Consider the following 22116-nt stretch of genomic DNA (forward strand, 5'->3'; position numbering starts at 1 on the left):
CCCCTTGTCTCGCACTCTGCGCTTAAAAATTAGCATTGGAGCAGGTCTAAGGGGGGCAGCATCGCTAATGCATTGAGCGCAATATCGCTCTCTGCACTAGCGGAGCCGAATTTCTGGGTTAAAACCCGGCAGGAGCGGCCCTGGTACCAAGGGCCCATGATTGGATCATTCCGATATTGCCCAACTTAATGTGGGCATATCGGAGAGAGATCTGCTCATTTGGCGACATCGGCAAACGATGTGGTCCTACGATCTGTCGGCACCCATTCTCTTCGTTGTAATCCAATCGTTCGGCTCTAGGGCTGAACATTTGGATTAACCTGATATTGCCCTGCCGTTGGAAGGCATATCGGGGAAAGATCGGCTCACTTGGCAACCTCGCCAAACAAGTGAATCTTATCGTTCCCAGAACCCCCTCGCAGCAAAACTGGAATGTGTGCATAGGATTACTTTCCCTGACAGACTGCAGTCCATAAGCATACCTAACTGGACATTATTGGGTTTAAATGAGGAATGAGTTGAGTTTAACCAATAGGTTAACTAATAGGTGCTGTTATAATATGTGAGTGATGTACTTAAAACAAAACATTATTATTATTATTGTCATGACCATTACCTGGCAGGCAGTTGCACTCATAGGCGAATTCACTAGTCTGGCGACAGGTGCCTCCATTCATACATGGAGAAGGAGAGCAGGGGATGAAGGGGCTCTCACAGCGCTGACCAATGTAACCCGGATGGCACTGACACCTGTAGGACCCTGGAAGGTTCTCACAAGTTCCTCCGTTTTTGCATAACCCCGGTGAGGTGCACTCGTTCACATCCATTTCACACTTGAGGCCGGTGTATCCAGCCTGACAAGTACAGCTATACTGGTTTTCATTGGGTAAACAGGTACTGCCGTTGGCGCATGGCTGGGAGGCACAGGCATCAATGAATTCGCAGTCTTTTCCTGCCAAAGCAACACAACAGAACTGGAGATGGTGCCTGAAACCAACAAACTGCATGCAAACCATATTTCACGCTTTGCTATTGAAATGGTGCAGTTACACAACTTCTATTGTGATCTATTGTGTCTTCCCTGAACATATTTAGTTTTACCAAATACATACTTAAAGACACAGGAGCATCACACGGAAACATCTGAATGATTATATGCATGAAATTAGTACCCCTTTTAGTGATCAGTGCAGTGTGCATTGTTTGGAATTAGGAAAATAAAAGGGTAATATAAACTCCAGACGAATAAACAAAGCTAATTTGAGCATCTGTTCTGCATATTTATTAAACAGTGTGCTATCTGTTATATTAAACATCCCAGATGAAGAAAGGTTGAATTGTGCACTTATGGGCAGATTATCAAAGTGTGAAATTATAGCAAACCACAGAAAAACTCACCCACTTTCTATTCCTTCCTCTGTGATCTTTTGAAGCATATTTATCATATGGTGAACTCTAACCCATTGATAAACAGGAAAAGTGGATGAGGTGTTCTGTTGTGAGTATCAATCTCACACATTGATAAATCTGCCCCTTAGCGGTCGAGCAAATTGGGGGAGATTAGTCGCCCCATCGACAAATCTCCTCTTCTTCGGGGCAACAATCTCCACGAACTGCCATCCCCTTGCCCTCCACCGGCTAAAATGAAAATCGCCTGGTCAATTCGGGCAACTTCGGAAAACGAAGAGCCGCGTGTGCCTTTCCCCAGACGATTCTCATTTTAGCCGGCAGAGGGCAGGCAGTTCGGGGAGATTGTCTCCCCGAAGAAGAGGAGATTTGTCGCTGGGGTGACTAATCTCCCCATTACTGAACATCTACTCCCTAGTGGCAGAGTGGACGGAATTCGTTTGATCTTACCCATATAATCAACCCCTCTTCTATTCTGCCTGAGACACAGGTCTCTCAAGAGCTTATTTTCTGGCCTTACCTAGATACTCTGATGATTTAAAGGGAAAACAATATATCTAAAAACAAGTCTTTCTACAGCTGCAGTGTTTATTATTATTATTAATAATAATAATAATAATAATAAAAATGATTATATGTATGTGTGGGTGTATATAATTAGCAATGCTATATAAAAATAAACATAATTAGCAATGCTATATAAAATTTAACATAGAAATTTATATTTTAACTATTTATATAGCAACCCCTCCCACCTCCATCAGAAGTCAGCTGTAACCTTTCTCCTTTAGATGCTGGTAATAAACATAGATATAAATAGGGGAGTATATTACCTTTATAGAACAATATTTGTTTAAGGGGTTGTTGACCTATAAATGAACACATTAGTATGATGTAGAGAGCAATATTCTGAGACAATTCTTCAGTTGGTTTTCATTTATTATAATTTGTGCTTTTTGAGCTATTTAACTTTTTATTCAGCAGCTCTCCAGTTTGCACTTTCAGCAATTTGGTTGCTATGGTCCAAATAACCCTAGCAATCATGCATTGATTTGAATAAGACACTGGAATATGAATAAGAGAGGCATGAACAGAATAAAAAGCAGCAATAACAATAAAATTGTAGCTTTACAGAGCTTTTAGATAGTCAGTGACTCCCATTTGAAAGCTGGAAAGTGTCAGAAGAAGAAGGCAAATAATTCAAAAACTATAAAAAAAAAAAAAAAAAAAGAAAATATGAAGACCAATAGAAAAGTTGCTTAAAATTAACCATTCTCCAACATACTAAAAGTTAACTTAAAGGTGAACCGCCCCTTTCAGAAGGTTCGAGTTTTTCAAATGAAAACAATTTTGTATAATATAATGCATAAAACTTCATAAGAAACCACATACCTCTCCATCCAAAGGGGCAGATACATTCATAGTGTTCCAGGGTAAGCAGACGGCAGGTGCCCCCATTCATACAAGGTTGAGTGAGGGAGCAGACGCTGGCAACGGGCTGCTTGCAGTTCTCCCCGCTGAATCCTGGGGCACAAGTACACACGCCTTTAGAGAGGTCAGGGCTGACTTTACAGCTGCCTCCATTGAGGCATACGGTTTCTTGGCAAGGGTTTTGCAGTTGGCAGTATTCTCCAACAAATGCATCTGGACATCTGAAGGCAAAAAAAAAAGAGAATTCAATAACTTGTAACCTTACTCAGCATTGCTAATAAGGATATAAATTGCAGCATATTCATGGCTCTTTTTATTATATATTTATAAAATTAGAGAAGTGCTTGTCATGGTAAGACCAGGATATGGGCATGAATTTTGTTGATATCATAGATCAGTGATCCCCAACCATTGGCTTGCAAGCAACATGTTGCTCACCAACCCCTTGGATATTGCTCTCAGTGGTCTCAAAACAGATGGTTATTTTTTAATTCCTAGTTTGGAGGCAAGTTTTGGTGCATAAAAACCAGGCATACAGCCAAATAGAGCCTCCTGTAGGCTGCCAGTCCAAATAGGGGGCTATCAAATAGCCAATCACAGCCCTTATTTTTTTCCACCCAGGATAATTTTTCATGCTTGTGTTGCTCCCCAACTCTTTTTACATCTGAATGTGGCTCATGGGTAAAAAAAAGTTGGGGATCCCCATCATAATGTATATGAGAGTAGTTTCATCAATGAAATAGGTAATTCACATTATGTTTAGAGTTCTCTAAGAGCCTGGGGTATTGTACAGCGTGACTGTGTGCCTACAGTTTATACTGGCCTTGGAACTGATCTGCACAACTTAATCAATCCCAGCCTCTCTTCTCTCCTTTCATTTATAATGTTTTTGTACTAACACGCAAGAAGCTGTGGGAAGGGTACACTTCTACCCCTCTACCTCACACGAGTAGATATTTTCCCAAGCAACTTCTCTAAATAGTTAACACCGCACCCAGCTGAAAGCAGAAGATACAAAGGCTGCACAGGGAATGCGACGAGGAGGAAGAGAGCAAGAGAAATCTCATTCTTTCTATAATGTGGGCAAAGTCATTCCCACAGCTGCTTCTTATTAGTTTTTTTTTTCTCTCCAGCAAGATGAATTCCAGAAGAAATAGTGCAAGGCTAAGAGAACTCTACATCACATTGTAAGCAAATTTACTTGCTCTAATTACGAAGGAAGGCTGAAATTTTGATTCATGTTTCTCAATTTAGCGAAAGGAATTTAAAGTAACAATATCAAGGAAAACTAAAGTCTAAAATAACCTACAAAAAATGTGCCAGTCTAAGAGATGTTGAGAGAGTCAGACTATAGGATTTTCTCCGCCTAGAAACACAAGCAGAAAAAAAGGCCAATTCTGTCTTTCAAAGATGCATTTTCACACCAAAATGTGTTTGGTACATGCTCTAAGTCTAAGGGGTGGATGTTGTGCATGAAAAACATGAAGACAAGGGATTAACCTTTGATCCATCTCCACTTCTACTCAGGTAGCAAAAAACACCAAGGGGTCTATTTACTAACATTTAGGGGCTGATTCACTAAGGGTCGAATATCGAGGGATAATTAACCCTCGATATTCGACTGGGAATTGAAGCGCAGATAGTACGATCGAACGATTAAATACTTCAAATCGAACGATTCAAAGGATTTAAATCCAACGATCGAAGGAATGTCCTTCGATCAAAAAAAGTTAGGCAAGCCCATGGGGACCTTCCCCATAGGCTAATATTGACTTCGATAGCTTTTAGATGGCGAGCTAGGGGGGGTCGAAGTTTTTTTTAAAGAGACAGTACTTCGACTATCGAATGGTCGAATAGTCGAACGATTTTTACTTCGAATCCTTCGATTCGAAGTCGTAGTCGTAGGTCGAAGTAGCCCATTCGATGGTCGAAGTAGCCCAAAAAAGTTTTTTTACTTTGAATCCTTCACTCGAAGTTAGTGAATCGGCCCCTAAGATTTATTCACAAATCTTATTTTTTAAACATTTCTCTAAAACCCTAAAGATTTGAGCTGCACTAATCCCATTGGGCTTTTTTTTATTAGCCATTCAGACATTTAGAGGTTTCTGTATTTTTTTTTGCTAGTAATTATCTGAAAAACTCAAATTCTTTGGTATCTTAGAGTTAGTCATGATTTTTTTTTCTGCGCTTTTTTCCGTTGATTCTTTTTATATTTGGATCTTTTAATAACTTTCATGGCATTTGTGATTTTAGAGAAATAGAGTTTACTCGTGGTTTCAAAAGGGTCTAATACTACTAAACTTCAACTTTAATACATGGGCCTCCAAGTGTAACACTGACCTTATATTTCTTGTGTGGGGAACTGAAAATTGATGTAAGGCCACCTTAGGGTTGCCACCTTAATCCAGACAAAAGGGTGGGGTGAAGATGTCAAGAACAGGACTGATGCTGGGGGTGGAGCCATACCATCAGAGGTGGGCCAGAAATGTTCAGGGGTGGGCCTATGACACTGTGGGCTGGCTCTGATGTCACATACCCGAGACTGTATGGAATTCTGTCTGGGTTTCACAACACTGAAAACTGGACAGGAGGTTCTGAACTGCTATATATTCATATATAATTATAAATTCTCCAGTGGAAAGCATTCTTTTGATAGTTTCCCAAGCATAAGATTCACCATCCTCCCCTTGCTTTTCAGATAAAACAGCCCAAATTATTAAGTAGTGCTTACAGTTAGACTAAAAGAAGGTGCTGCGAATTGCATGGTGCTCATAGTGGCCATAGTGTGGCACAACAGAATGTGGGTATAGATGAGTTTACATGTTACATTTGTGTATTGGCTGTGAGGTTTAATAGTGTGGCCCAAAATCCTGAATTATTATTTAAAACTATTTCTAGGTAACTCATGTGGTTTGAACACAGCTATTGTGTGATTTTCTACAGGCTACAAACCATCATATGTGTCACTGTCCTAGATCATCTTTGCAAATTATTTTTTTATTTAAAAACATGGGCTATGGGACAATATTTTTCTGTGGCACTTATGGTGCCTCAACATAAACTGTTAATGTTCTGCAAACGTCACAGATCCATAGGTTTTCTATGGCCATTCTGTAATCAATAAGTAGCCATTTGTTAAAAAAAAAATGTATTTTCGGTGAACAAGAGCAAAATAATCATATGCATGCAGCTTGGGGAGGTGTCGTTTAAACAACGTTCAGATCTACTTCAGCAGAATTGTATCCAAACACATAACAAAATACAGGCCAATCTGTGAGTTCCGAGACTCGACTTACACTGATATTTAAACAGTTATTTTGGCTGCCCTGCTGGAAAAGGTCAGTTTTTCAGACAAAATAGGACAGCAGATGTTTGCAGGTTTTTTTTTTTCCTAGGCTTCAATGTACATAGGGAGGAGAGCGGAAAATAAGTTATAAAGGGGAACGACAGTTAAAAAGGGAAGTAAATGATCTGTGTATTTTTATATTGATTTGTTAATGAGGGTAAGGTTTCCATATCCTACCTATCCTATCCAAATTATCATACCTGCCCACTACAATACCCGTTCCTTTCTATGTGTAACCAGTTGGCCTAGTGAGTCTGAAAACTTGAGTCAACCTCAAACCTGACATTATAGTTTAGTTTAACCCTCACATATTGCCTGTTCTGGCAATGCCATAGTTTCTTCCCTCTCAATACATTTATACATGCTCATTATCAACTTACTTTGCCAATGACCATTAATAGGGATTTTTTTCCAGAAAAGGTGCCAATCTTACAATGTCATTGTAAAATATAGTCACTCACACTTAGGGGCACATTTACTTAGCTCGAGTGAAGGATCAGAAGGAAAAAAACTTCGAATTTCGAAAGTTTTTTTTGGCTACATCAACCTTCGACTACGACTTCGAATCAACGATTCAAACTAAAAATCATTTGACTATTTAATAGTCGAAGTACTGTCTCTTTAAAAAAAACTTCGACCACCTACTTCGCCACCTAAAACCTACCAAGCACCAATGTTAGCCTATAGGGAAGGTCCCCATAGGCTTTCTAACCAATTTCTGATCGAAGGAAAAACTTTCAATCGATGGATTAAAATCCTTCAAATCGTTCGATTCGAAGGATTTAATCGTTCGATCGAACTATTATTCCTTCGATCAATCAAACAAATTGCGCTAAATCCTTCGACTTCGATAATCGAAGTCGAAGGATTTAACTTCGAGGGTCGAATATCGAGGGTTAATTAACCCTCGATATTTGACCAATAGTAAATGTGCCCCAAACTATATGCAGATATGATGGAGCCCAGAGGCTTGCGATAGGGAATATCTACTCATACTGAGATGATGGGACCCAATAATAAGGGCTAGAGAGGGACGGTCTTCTTTATATTAGATTTTACTATGGGCCTATGCTAAGCAGCTTTTCAATTAAGTGTCATTACTTATTTTGAATAGTTTCCAAACTGATAGCCTTCCTATTCTGGCTCTTTCCAGCCCAAGCTGAGGTTGTCTGACTTTTAAGGGCCATTGTTTCAAGCAACAAAAAAAAAAAAAAACAGATTTATAACGATATTTTATAGCATATTTTTCATTTCATGCCCTCTAAAGTTCCTCTTCCATTTTGATTTCAAGACTCATCCCTAGCAACCTGATTTCCATTTCAAATCCAAAACTGAGATCAAAATAGTAAATAATGGGAAAAAATTAAGACTAATTGCAATTTTGCTGACTGCACTGTAGTAAAAATAACAGAGGAAGTAAAGGCAAAAATTAATTATGTAAAATTGTCCAGAGTACATATTTTTTCAGATTTTAAACCTAAACAAGCTTCTGCCAGTGAGAAAGAATGAGAGCTGTGCAGAGAAACGTCTGGAGCCGCTTCCTGCCTCAGTCCCTTAACCCTCTGGTGTCTGGTTTGAGCTGCTGTTGAAAACCATGAAACACAACAGTGTAAACCTTGTAATATAAAAACTTAAGCTAATAAGACATTCATGAAAATTGCAAAAGTGCTGTGAAGAGCATCTTGTGCAGTTTAACATGTTTATTTTTTCCTTATTTCCCCTTTAAGTATAAGCTGAACACCCCCTTTATGCTTTTACTTGCAGACTGCCCCATATCTGAGTTATCTCAGCTCAGTCCCATGCTTCAAGCTGAAAGGTCACAAAGCTAAAAAAATATTTTAGAGTTATATATGATGGCTCGTTCTCAGTTTCCTGTCTAATTCACTGCTGCCTCTTGTCTCTGCAGAAGACTTCCAGAAACCACATCTATTCTCCAAAGTATCCTATCCGTGGCTTTCCCATAGGAAAATGAACAGAGAACTCAACATAATGTTCCTCTGTAGTTCTAGATGTTTTTCCTACCTTCTGCTGGAGTAGCTTGGGCACGGTTTTTATTTGATCCCAAAGCAGAGAACTCAAACGTTTTATTAAATGAGCTGCTCCTAATCTTAAAGCATAAAGCTAATAAATAAATAATAAATAATACATTTATAATTAAATACATAAATAAAGCCAATCTTAATGCATAAAGCTCAACTTTGAGTACATACGGGCAGCCTGAACCAATGAAGCTCTGTACAACAGAAGTCCCAGCATACACAGCCAGCAAGTATATGGGCTATGGAACACAGTGCAATTTCTTAAGGGATACTGTCATGGAAAAAAAAAAATTTTCAAAATGAATCAGTTAATAGTGCTGCTCCAGCAGAATTCTGCACTGAAATCCATTTCTCAAAAGAGCAAACAGATTTTTTTTATATTCAATTTTGAAATCTGACATGGGGCTAGACATATTGTCAATTTCCCAGCTGCCCCAAGTCATGCGACTTGTGCTCTGATAAACTTCAACCACTCTTTACTGCTGTACTGCAAGTTGGAGTGATATTATTATTATTAACATGTATTTATATAGCGCCAACATATTGCGTAGCACTGTAAAGTAAATGTGATTATACAACTACATCACATGAATTACATACATAGAACATATGGAGTAACAAACATCACAATCAATACAGGTACAAAAAGGTGAGGAAGGCCCTATGCATAGGCATACACTCTAAAGGGAAGGGAGTAATACACAAGGTGTGGGAGTGGGCAAAATCGAATTAAGTGGGTGAGAAATGTGGTATTGTATGTGGTGTTGCGTTTTTTTGGTAGTTAAGCAGAGTGAGGGTAGGCTTCTCGAAAGAAGTGCGTTTTCAGAGATTTCTTGAAAGCAGAAAGGTTGGGAGAAAGTCGGACAGACCGTGGGAGAGAGTTCCAGAGGAGGGGTGCAGCCCTTGCAAAGTCTTGAATGCGAGCATGTGAGGAGGTAATGAGAGAAGAGTTGAGTAGCAGGTCAGTAGAGGAGCGTAGTAAGCGATTGGGTGAATATATAGAGATGAGTTCAGAGATGTAGGGTGGGGCAGGGTTATGAAGTGCTTTGAAAGTCAGTGTCATTAATTTGAATTTGATTCTGAAAGGTAATGGAAGCCAGTGCAGGGATTGACAGAATGGCGAGGCAGAGGAGGAGCGGTTGCTGAGGTGTATGAGCCTCGCAGCAGTTTTCATTATGGACTGGAGAGGTGACAGTCTCTGGAGGGGGAGGCCAATTAAAAGAGAGTTACAGTAGTCTAGACGCGATATGATGAGAGAGTGAATAAGAATTTTGGCAGCGTGGGTGATAAATGATCGTATTTTGGATATGTTCCTTAGGTGGAAGTGACATGATTTAATAAGTGACTGGATATGAGGAGTGAATGACAGGGCAGAATCTAGAATAACCCCAAGGCACCAGGCCTGGGGAGAGGGGGTGATAGTGGAATTGTTAACTATGATGGATACTTCCGGGATATCACCCCCCCCTCCCTTTTCCCCCCAGCAGCTAAACAAAAGAACAATGGGAAGGTAACCAGATAACAGCTCCCTAACACAAGATAACAGCTGCCTGGTAGATCTAAGAACAACACTCAATAGTAAAAACCCATGTCCCACTGAGACACATTCAGTTACATTGAGAAGGAAAAACAGCAGCCTGCCAGAAAGCATTTCTCTCCTAAAGTGCAGGCACAAGTCACATGACCAGGGGCAGCTGGGAAATAAACAAAATGTCTAGCCCCATGTCAGATTTCAAAATTGAATATAAAAAAATCTGTTTGCTCTTTTGAGAAATGTATTCCAGTGCAGAATTCTGCTGGAGTAGCACTATTAAATGATGCGTTTTGAAAAAAACATGTTTTCCGATGACAGGATCCCTTTAGTAGTTTAGGGAGCAGCAACAAACCTCCCCAACTGCAAGAGGGTGCCAAAGCACCTGAAACACCCCATGTGTGATTGCACTAAGTCTAAGGAGTTTGGAATGTGTGACACAGGTCTTGCCAGGATGGGAGTTGGGCCAATGCCAAATGCAATTGATAGATGGCCTAATCTTTCTTGGCAGTATAGCCCAAAATACACTTCAAGTGGGGAATCACCTCATAAAAAAAAAGTTCCTTCATATATAGGATCTCCACGTGCTCTCTCTTGTATTGATTTATGGTTTAAAGGGGAACTAAAGTCTAAAATAGAATAAGGCTAGAAATGCTGTATTTTGTATACTAAACATAAACATGAACTTACTGCACCAGAAGCCTACTAAAACAAATGATTTATGCTTTCAAAGTTGGCCACACGGGGTCACCATCTTGTCATTTTGCAAAACATCTTTGCAAGACCAAGACTGTGCACATGCTCAGTGTGGTCTGGGCTGCTTAGGGATCGTCATAAATTATCAAAACAGCACAAGTCAGGTAATACTGTATCTGCCAGAAGCCGATACAGCAAGACTGATTTATAATCAGAATAGGCAGACTGCACTGGGTCCTGTGTTGTCACATAATCTAATGTGGATTTTATAGTTTTTGTACAAACTTTCTCCAACTCTGCAGAACCAGTGGCTGTTGCAAAATAATCCTCCAAATAGAATCCCAGTTTGTCTGTTTAAATCTGGTTCCATGATCTTTGTCCCTGCAGCTGGAGTTGGAAACAGTAAAGGGGATGTAAAGGCAAAAATAAAATCCAATACAAATCTCTACACAGTCGCAGACTGCTCTACAGGGAAACAAACAAAGGTGCTCGAGTTCTGCATGGCTGGGAAGTAAGGCGGGGGCTACCCCTGCTGTTCATAAGTATGATTGTTTCCCTGCAGAGCAGATAGGGACCGTCTGACAATTCCTATCCACAGCAGTAAATGAAGGGAGAATTTCGCTGCATACAGTCAGGTTTCTTATAAGAACAGTACACATTTTTTAATTAAATCATATTGGAGATAGGTTTGTTTTTCATTGAAGAAACTAAAAATGGGATTTTATTGTTTTGCCTTTACATGCCCCTTTAAAGACACAGCCAAAAAAAATTGAAGGTAAACCCATCATAAACACACTATCACCGATATATAGATACCACATTGGGGAATGCATATGTAACACAACTACACAGGTTTTGCCCAATACGCTGAATATGTTTCTATGTGGGGAAAAACAGGTACTGTGTATGTTTATCACCCACTTTAGTGAATTCCTCCTTGTCTGGTTTCTGTATTATTGTAATGTTTTCAGAACCACAGCTGTACTACAATGGTACCAGTTGAACCTCTTCAGAGTCTTTAAGTTGACCCCAAAATCTAGAGTTAAGTCAAGACTTAAGACTACAGTATGACCCCAAAACTGATTATTAGTATTGTACTTTGCTGAAGGTCTTGAATCCCTAATATAAGGTTTTATTATAAAATTCCACCAGACATTCTTCTGCTCACTGAAAACTCAGCTTTTCATAAAACCATATAGCCTAACCCTTCAACAATTAGAACTGCTGCACTAGTTCACAACACACTTCATATAATATAATGAACTGTAACCTCTTCCACCTAATGGGCCTCCTATACACAGTAAGCTCTTTGCTAGTAGGATGCACATACCTACATTTTCGCCAATTGTTGGACTTGGTACTTGTTTAAATGTTTCCCAGTTGGGTTAATGTTTTTATAATCATTGAATTGATGTTTTTTTATTGTTATACTATGTATTTGTGAGTTCTGGAAGGAGATGGAGCTATACAGATACATAATCATTAACTACAATTAATGTCCTTTCTCTGTGATTTATATCAGCCCATATTAAAATCACTTTATAAAATCACTCAGGCATAACAGCCAAGATCACACGATAGCAATCAAACTATTCAAAAAACAGATACAGCCATAACATTTTAATATTAATATGAACCTATTCACTATTTTGTATTTTAAGAATGTCCATTAATTAGAGAGAACAAAGTAAACAAGTCTTGCAGTGTTTTAATGACTCCTATGGGTGGCATGGTGGCCCACTTATTAACACTAGTACCTTCCAGTGCTGGACACCATCTACATCAGGTTTGTATATTAACTCCGTATCTGCATGGCTTTCTTTTGTTTTCTGAAGTCTTAAAACAAACAGGCAATATTACAGTCTTCCAATGAGTGAATGTGACAAGGGCCTAGATTGTAAGCTCCACTATGTGAATCTAGTTATCTCTTCTTTCAATGACTTGAATGCTTGGACAGTGTTTAGTTCCCATAGTAGAACTCACACATAATAAGGGATTGCTGTTACATTGGTGAATCATTGACTAATTTCTGCTGCATAAAATGTAGAGTCACTGTACCAATAAAGGACAATAATAAAAACTGCTCACGTGACATATCTTCTTCTCTTAGTGCCTTGTGCCTGCCATGAGACAAGATCATCACAGAGGATATGTAACCTTCAGCATAAATGAAGTTCTTCAGTGAATGTCACGCGGCAAGTTAAAATAACAAAGAGGAACCTTAGATGGGGCTTGGTTTGAAAGTACCAAGAAATGGGTATTGCTAAAGACTATTAAGCTAAATCTTGTGTTAACATTGTATCATAAACATACCAAATAGCTGAAGGCTAAAAACTAGATTTTTTTTCACTACAGAGAATAGGGGCTGAAGTTGTGTCATTGCAGGCTAATATATCCTATAGGGTCGTGTCTGCAAAGTCTTTTAATCAGGGTAAGATGTTGTGACCCCAGAGTGATCCCGCCTAGAAAAACAGAATCAAATTATGTTCCAATCATCCAATCTCAGAAGTCATTCAGTCTGTTTGTACTTATTCCTCTCTAATTCTTCTAATCATGCATAACCTCCATGGAGGAACTCACAAGTAATGCTAGCCTATTTGTCCCTACAGCCCCATTTATTACATTCCCGTCACTCTTTATCTCGCTCTGCGTGCCTTTTTCCAGTGATAGATTATTTCAGGCACTGCCATACCCCATAGCAGTTTGTATTTTCTCGCCTTGTCTAATCTGTTTCTGATCTCCAGATTTTATACCTACTTTCAGGATGAGCAGGCCAATTTTTTACACATTCCAGATGTTAAAACTGAATATGAGTCGGGGAATTCTTCCCTGAGTCCCTGTTTGCATATTGCCAAATTCTTGTGAAATCAGATCGCTATGTGACTTATTATTTTTTTGAAATAGACAAAATTAATTAGAAGGCAATGCAGAAAACGGTTACACTACGTTGGATTACAGCAAACACTTTCTGAATTGTGTCCCTAAACTATAATATTTATAGAACCTGCAAGGGAAAGACTGCCATTCAAATATTCAACTCATTGTAATCTCTTTTTACAATTGTAAACTCTGTGAGGGATTGTAAGCTCTGTGAGTGAAATTCTCGACCCAATCATTTACAAAATCTGTATGTAATTCAAGATTGATGCTGTGTTCACAAAATCCCTGAAATTGAAATGAAAAATGGTTAGCCCTGTATTTGAATATTTCTATTCAAACTGGTTGTATCACTTGGGCCAGATCAGCCACATTGATAAAATCATTTAACAAAAGTTTTTCTATTTTTCCTAGAAAGTCTTATTTTTAACACAGGCAACAACTGGGTCTCAGCCATATGAACTATCCCAACCAAATGACCATATTATCAAGTAAATATGTAGATAGACTGTTCTCTATCTCTGAATATATTTGTTTTAATGAGAAAAAGATTTGAATAACTTTAATTTTATATTGCAAGCTCCTGCAAGGATCCATGATTGCAGCATTACTGGTAGCCCAGGGATTAATTCCCTATCAGGGGCGTAACTATAGAGGAAGCAGACCCTGCGGTTGCAGGGGGGCCCAGGAGTGTAGGGGGCCCAGTGAGACCCTAATTAATTACTAATTTTAATATATCTTGGTAAAATAGGCCAACTTATAAATATTTTGGGGCCCTAAATTGAATTTGCTATGGGGCCCAGTAACAACTAGTTACGCCACTGTTCCCTATGCAATAGGCTTCTACAATCAGAAACCTACTGCATACGGTGCCTTTTGAGCACCCTTCATGTCCCAAAGCACTTTCAGCTCATGACAGAGATACAGTATTCCCTGTAAATAACATCACAAAAGGCACCTTTTACTTTACCACTGCACACATGTACAATTCATGATAACAGATAAGTGAGATTGTCCGAATAGGTGAAATTTTACCAAATGCATTGCAGTCAATGGGAAGCCAAAATGACATTTCCTTAAAGTCATTTTAGCTCTGCAATAGCATACACATTGCCCAATTTTGTTAGAGAGGCTCTAGTTCTTCCAAAACGGTGCTTAGACAGCTCCTTAGATGGGGAGGATTGTGATCCAAATGGCTGATGTGGAAGACAAGGAGTGAATAATAACCAGGTCTATGTTTTTTTCCATCACAAAAGACCACTTTTTTTCCAGGCAAAACCAACAATGTGGTGAAACTCAAGTGTGTATTTGTTTGCCACCTGCAAAAATCTCCCCGCAAAACTGTACCAGGAGAAAAAGTTTGCTCATGATATATTGAAAAGGGCAGGAGCCAATCGCACGTCAGATATCTTGCCAGTTATATTCCCATTTGTTGCATTATGGCTGACATTGTAGTACAGGGGGGGGCTGTAGATCAACAGATTTACAACCACCATCCCCAATAATTGTTGATCAAACTTCTTCCAATGCTTAACGTGATTGGATAGGAAACACTAGAAAGTGTTTAAATGTTGTTGGCGGCTATGAAGAATTAGTGGTTTGATTGGAAGTATACACTAGTACACATTAGACAGTGTTGCAGTCAAGCAAAGCATTGGGGAAGGCAGATACCCATAAGGGACAAAGCCAAGTATTGGGTTACATTTGATGGGATAAACATTGTGTCCTTTGCCAATCTAAATCCTCATTGTGGAAGTGACCCTGGTAACCTCCAGGTCAAAAGGTTCTAAACTCACATAATCCTGTTTTTGTTAGTGGCAGGGAAATTACAAGACCATTTTGTTTGGGGGTAAAGAGCAGCTTTTATAATCAAACACTACATAGTTTACATAAAATAAACAAAATTACATTATTGACAACACAAGTCCTAAATTACATATATTACCTGCACGCAGTTGGCTTTATAAAAAGACTAATAATAAAACCAGATACTACATTTCTAGTAAAACTTTTGGATACAGCTGCCAGAATAGGGAATCGGGTTATTCTAGGTCCAACACAAAGAATTAGAAATGATATGGTGATGGCTCATAAACATTACAGTATATCTCTCACACAAAGTATATAACTTGTATTCTGGCAGGGGAATAAAGGAAAAGCAATTATACCATATGTCTCCTATTAAACATCCTATTGGCTTTATACATATGGCACAACGAATTTGTTCTGGATTCAATAAACCTTTGCCTGGAAACTTATGTCCTGTTTTATTAAGAGGGGAACCAAAATATATTTATGATTACAATTACAAATATATATATATATATATATATATATATATATATATATATATATATATATATATATATATATATATATACAGGTATGGGATCCATTATCCTGAAAGCTCCAAATTACAGAAAGTCTCACATAGACACCAATTTATCCAAATAATCCACATTTTTTAAAATGATTTCACTTTTCTCTGTATAAATAAAACAGTGCCTTGTACTTGACCCAAACTAAGATAAAATGAATCCTAATTGGAAGCAAAACCAGCCTATTGGGTTTATTTAATGTTTAAATGATTTTCTAGTAGACTTAAGGTATGAAGATCCAAATTACAGAAAGATCCCTTATCTGAAACACTCCAGGTCCTATACATTCTGGATAATGGGTCCTATGCCTGTATCTCTCTATGTATATTCAATAGAGATCCTACACCTCCTTGATCATACTAAATAAGAGAGAAACCAGAGGGTTTTTTTGTAGCTTTTAAGATCTGAAGTCTCCATTACAAAGTAAAACAAGGTATTAACAGGGAAATAAAAGGAACATAAATTGAGTTACATGAAGTTATATTTTGTGCAGCCCAATATACCAATGCTAATAACTAACATAAATTGTTCTGCTTAATTCCCCTTTAGCTGTTTGTACCTTCTGATATTATCAGATTCTAGAAACTCGTCTATGTGAATTTCATTTTATGGAGCTTAGCTTTACTGTCCCTTTAATCTTTCCTATGTGAAATCACGTTCCTAGCTTCTATGGAATAGCAGCCACTCTCTTTGCCCTTCTGAACTGAATTTCATGGGTCGGGTATGTCACATGGAAGTAATAATGCTTCTCAACATTTTGGGGCCGAAACGGTCAGTTTTTTGTATAATTTCAGGGTGTGACAAACCCACGCGCAAACACCGTCTCTAATACTTTCACTACCAAGATTCCAGTAACTTTTCATTTTCTCCATCCAGGAGGAATCCAGCTTTCACTCAGGAGTCATGTTGAAATGAAGAGAGAGAGCTGGGAATAATTCGACTGTTTAGACATTTTGCTAGCTGATTAAAGCTGCATTTCAGGGTCAGGCAGGAGTGCTGGCAGGGCTCACAAGCAGAGGAGGTCAGAGTGTGTAGGAGGGTAAAATTCTTTTGCTCTTCTTTGAAAGAAAAAAAAAAACTGGATTCACACCAGGGCTTTTCATCAGGATACAGCAACCACTAGCAGCAGCAAGATCCACCCCCTCATAACTTAAGGGGCTCATTTAACCTCTTCCCAGACATATACTGGGGACCCACATGCAAAAATTCTGGACATGATAAAGGATAGATTCTATAAATTAATAGCAAAACCAGTTCCACAGAGAAGCCCCAACATCTTCCTGCTGCCATTCCATCCAGTACTCTCCTAAAGGAATTCAAAGGATGAAACTCTCAGGGAGGTTAAATATGATACAAGGCTCAGGAGATTAAAATAGACTCCAGGTACAGTAGACAGGGGATCTCCAAGCTGTAGATGTGCAGCTGTTATTGCAATACATTGAATTTCCATTACATTTGGCTATCTGCAAGAGCAAAGATGCCTGGGGGGAGACGTCACCGTTCAAGAAAGCTTTCCAGCTCCTAATGTACTCTAAGGATTCTCATTTTCTTCCAAGATAGAGATAGGTCAGATACGGTGTGAAAGAATTATAGGACAATCTGGGGACAATGCTGTGAATCAAATTTCAAGATTTCGATTTGTAAATTGTAAACTGTATCTCCCTCATCCTAAGAGTTTTCCTGCTATAAACAATTCATTAGTGCTGCGTGTCAGTTTCATTCCAATCCCCATGTTGGAATCAGTTTGTTAAGAATGGTATTAAATCAGTCTATAGTGAGACTTCACAGCTCACAGCATGATCAAGATATTTGCAGCAGGAAAAAAAAAGCTATGGCCTAGAAGCTCAAACTAAGCAATTATTAAATATTTGAAAACTTTATGTATTAATGTTATTGTACTGTACTTATCTAAAGTGTGCTGGTCCAACCTGAAAAACGGTACATATTTTTTTTCGAACAAGAAGCAGTGATAGAGTGCAAACATTTTTTTTCAATTCAGCTGTTTTTCGATTTTTCCCCAGAAATAAAGGCTTTTTTTCAATGACTTTCCATTATTTATTTTTTACTGTTTTTCCAAAATCTAAGTTTAAAGTTGAATGTCCCTGTCTCTGGTGTTTGAGTCTGGCAGCTCAGTAATTCAGGTGCAGACTCTAAATCGTTACAGTTTTGCAACATTTAGTTGATACATTTCTCAGCAGCATCTCTGGAGTATTAGCAACTATTGTATCAATTCTAACAGCTGCCTGTAATGAAACAGAGAGTCTGCTCAGCAGGGACAAAGATAAGAAATGTATCAACTAAATGTATTCATTTAGAAAAATTTACAGGGTCGACGACCCCCCTCCCAGAGCTTCTACAGAAGGTGAAAAATGATACTTTACACTTCAATATTAGAAAAACGGTCACACATAGAAAATAGAAAGTCATTGGTAAAAGTTATTTCTGGTGATCTATCTGAAAACAACTAGTTGTTTGAAGGTGAACCACCCCTTGAACCCCAGCACTTCAATATATAGCCCCCAGGGAAAACTTATTTTTGCACAACTTAAAGGTAACATTTAGCAAAAACAGACACTTTTAATTACAAAGTTTGTATAAAGTATGCATAAGCTGACGCACGCCATCAAGGCAGTGTACTTGCGTCAGTCCTAAGTGAAAAAAGAGAATATTATCTTTGGGGGAGAAAGACCATACCTGTTTTCTCTTTATATATATATATATATATATATATATATATATATATATATATATATATATATATATATATATATATATATATATATACATATATATATATATATATATATATATATATATATACTGATTTACCAAACAATATAAATGTTTATCCCTTTACTGCCTGACAATGTGCCACCTGAGAAGATGATGAGATAAGCAGTAGGTGCATTTAATTTTCATTTGTCTATGTAACATAGCCAATAGGCCAAGCAAGAGGTCAATTAGCCTATGCATACAATGTTAGCCTTGAGAGGGTAAAACCCTGGCTCTACTATTCCAGCTGCCTGCCTTTAGGGCTATAATAACAGTTTTGCACAGCTTAACCCAAACCAGCCCTGACAGATGTTTATCTAACCTACTCTCACAAATACTAACTATAATAACTAGGTGCCATACTACAACCTTCCCAGGTCGCTTATCTGTATTGTTGATACACCAGCCTCGCACACATGGAACTGGTTACTCTTTATTTTTGGTAATAAGAAACATGGAGCATTAAACATTGGGCTTCGTCTTTATATTTTCTAATTTCCAAAACATTAAAATGAAGAAAGGGGTCAATAAAAAAAGCAGACAGAACAGAAATGGATTATGGGAAGTCTCTTTGGTTTTGGCAGCATTATCAAATCGCGACTATAAAACTAACTCCCAGCATGCCACACTGCCAAAGAAAGAAAAGGTAATAAAATCATGAAATCAAATTACTTAAGGTTTACCCTCTTTTTCCACGCTTTCAAGCTAAGTATTTTCAGGTGTCCAGGGGTAAGAGTAAAGTCATTTCTCATTCCTCATGAAAGGATTCTAGATATCCCTGGCAGGGCTTTGCTTCTATTCTCATGGGACTTCACTTCAAAACTGTAAGATGGTTCTTCCACCCTGTTGTCTAAATTCATATTCATTTAAGGGTTGTTCCTTTGAATTCACTTGTAGTATGATGTAGAGAATGATATTCTGAGACAATTTGCAATGGGTTTTTATTTTTTTATTATTTGTGGTTTTTAAGTTATTTAGCTTTTTATTCAGCTGCTCTCCAGTTTGCAATTTCAGCAATCTGGCTACTAGGGTCCAAATTACACTAGCAACCATGTATTGATTTGAGTAAGAGACTGGAATATGAATAGGAGAGGCCTGTATAGAAAGATGTGTAATAGAAAGTTGAAATAACTATACAGTCAGTGACCCCCCATATGAAAGTTGGAAAGAGTCAGAAGAGTAAGGCAAATAATAGAAAACATATAAAAATAATGAAGACCAATTGAAAATCTGTTAGAATGGGCCATTCTATAACATGCTAAAAGTTAATTAAAGGGGAACTCTGGCTTCCAAACCAAAATTTGATAAAGAGCCCACATAACACAGAAACCACAGATATATATAATTATATATATATATAAATAAATATATCCATTACAGTTACTGGTTTCTTCAAAAAGTATGAATAAATGCCATTTTCTATGCTGCAATCAGCTGTTTAACAGTTCTTCTCTTTCTGCATCATTTGAAATCCTGGCAGGGAAGGAGGGACTAAACACTGATGTTACAATTTGTAATAACTTCTCCACAGTTTACAGACAGCATGCAGGAACTACATAACCCACAATGCATTGCACTGTGATGTTCTGTTCCTTATTGAAATTATGTGTGTAGGGAATTGTGGGGTTTGGAGGATGCAGGCTAAGGACAGCTGGCTGTTGATACAAAGTAACAGTAGTCAACCAGCTCAGCAAAGTAGTCAGACAGATCAGCAGGAGAGCAGGGGGCTAGGCTTAGGGAACTGTCAGAAACCATTAAAAATCATGAAAAGTCTGCATATTTTTTAATTGATGTATATTGCAAAGTTCTTTGAAATTATGTTTACTTTTCAAAAAAGCTTTAAGGGATCCTGTCATCGGAAAACATGTTTTTTTCAAAACGGTCAGTTAATACTGCTACTCCAGCAGAATTCTGCACTGAAATCAATTTCTCAAAAGAGCAAACAGATTTTTTTATATTCAGTTTTGAAATCTGACATGAGGCTAGACATTTTGTCAATTTCCCAGCTGCCCCAGGTCATATTTCAAAATTGCCCATGTCAGATTTCAAAATTGAATATAAAAAAATCTGTTTGCTCTTTTGAGAAATAGATTTCAGTGCAGAATTCAGCTGGAGCAGATCTATTAACTGATGCGTTTTGCAAAAAAATTTTTTTCCCCATGACAGTATCCCTTTAAGTCATGTTTTTGAGGAGTTCCCCTTTAACGGTGAATTATCCCTTTAATTATGCCACAGGTTATATTTTTCAGGACATACATTTAGGGTCAGATTTATCAAGGGTCGAATTTAGAGGGTTAAAAAACCCTCTAAGTAAAATCCTTTGAATTCGAATATCGAATTCGAAGGATTTTAGCGCAAAAATTGTTCGATCAAACGATAAAATCCTTTGAATCTAATTTTAATTGATCGATCAAAGGATTTTTATTCGACCAAAACGTAGAAAAGTGCTGGGGAAGGCCCCCATAGGCTAACATTGGACTTCGGTAGGTTTAAAATGGTGAAGTATGAAGTCGAAGTTTTTTTTTAAAGAGACAGTACTTCGATTATCGAATGGTCGAACGATTTTTACTTCGAATTGAAGTACCCAAAAAATTACTTTAAAATTCAAATATTTTTCATTCGAATTATTCACTCGAGCTTAGTAAATCTGCCCCATAATATACACATTATACATTTTTAAGAAAAAATGTAGAAAAACTGTGCAGCAATGTGATCGCTGGAATGTTGATTTGGTTAACTGTTTGGAATCATTTGGTCCTAGAATTGCTATGGCACATGAGGTTTAGCCAACTTTGTAACAGACTTTGGTACAAACAGACCATGGAATCTCAGGGGTATGTGAAAAAGGTTCAGTGCAATGCTGTGACTTTCCCTAAGCTGGGCTTGTACATACAGGCTTATTCCGTTAATACTTTACCATTCCCTGTCACTTAACGGGTGGGTCAGATGAGTGGATTATGTGTGATTTTACCGCACACATGAATGGCCATATTGTATGTTTCAGCTGCTTGGCTGGTGGACTTTAGTGTACACCTTAATAAAAGCCGACGGGAGCTGGTGTTTTCTCAAACTTCTGGGTCAGTAGATGACCTCCAACGGGCACTGATGGAACCCAATGACAGCTTTCACAATCTATCTGGAGAGATCAACTGCAATGTAATCTCCGAGTGTTCTGGCTAAATTGCATTACTGTATAATATATGGATCAATGGCTAAGGAATTAGACCAAAATCAGACATACAGCTCTATAGTATGTGTTTGCAAATGACCAACTCTATGATATAAAACGGTTATGGAATGAGTCCCAGTCTCCCAGCAGGAGAGATAGTGTGCAGGTCACTCACAGAACGGAACATACTGAATTTGAAGTCTTAAAAGTTTTATTAATTTTAAAATATTATTTTACTATTACTGTCAATCATAATGGCAGCTCAGGGCTTCTTTTTCAAAGCTTACAAAATGACAAGCTGAAAAGAAGTACAGAGCTGCCTCGGAATCTTGCCATTTTTATTATGCTGTGAAGAGTCCCAGGGTTATTTTAGGGGTGATAACCAGCCCAGAAGCGCTTTACAACACTTCAAGGCAGATTTATCAAGGGTCGAATTGAAAATTCGAATTCTATTTTTTTTTTTAGTTTTT

The 22116-nt window shown here is 38.0% G+C and overlaps 1 protein-coding gene across 2 annotated transcripts in view; it reads right to left on the bottom strand.

Annotated features, from left to right (window-relative positions):
- The window catches only part of notch2.L (notch 2 L homeolog), a 104089-nt gene that overhangs the window by 41232 nt on the left and 40741 nt on the right, over positions 1-22116 (bottom strand). For both annotated transcript variants that reach the window (XM_041590669.1, XM_018258778.2), the window contains exons 3-4: positions 2800-3059; positions 617-952 (exon numbers count right to left, since the gene is read on the bottom strand). In XM_041590669.1, the coding sequence (XP_041446603.1) occupies positions 617-952; positions 2800-3059 (596 nt within the window). The remainder of the gene's footprint in view (positions 1-616; positions 953-2799; positions 3060-22116) is intronic.

Source organism: Xenopus laevis, chromosome 4L, assembly GCF_017654675.1.
Source record: "Xenopus laevis strain J_2021 chromosome 4L, Xenopus_laevis_v10.1, whole genome shotgun sequence".
Taxonomy (NCBI): domain Eukaryota; kingdom Metazoa; phylum Chordata; class Amphibia; order Anura; family Pipidae; genus Xenopus; species Xenopus laevis.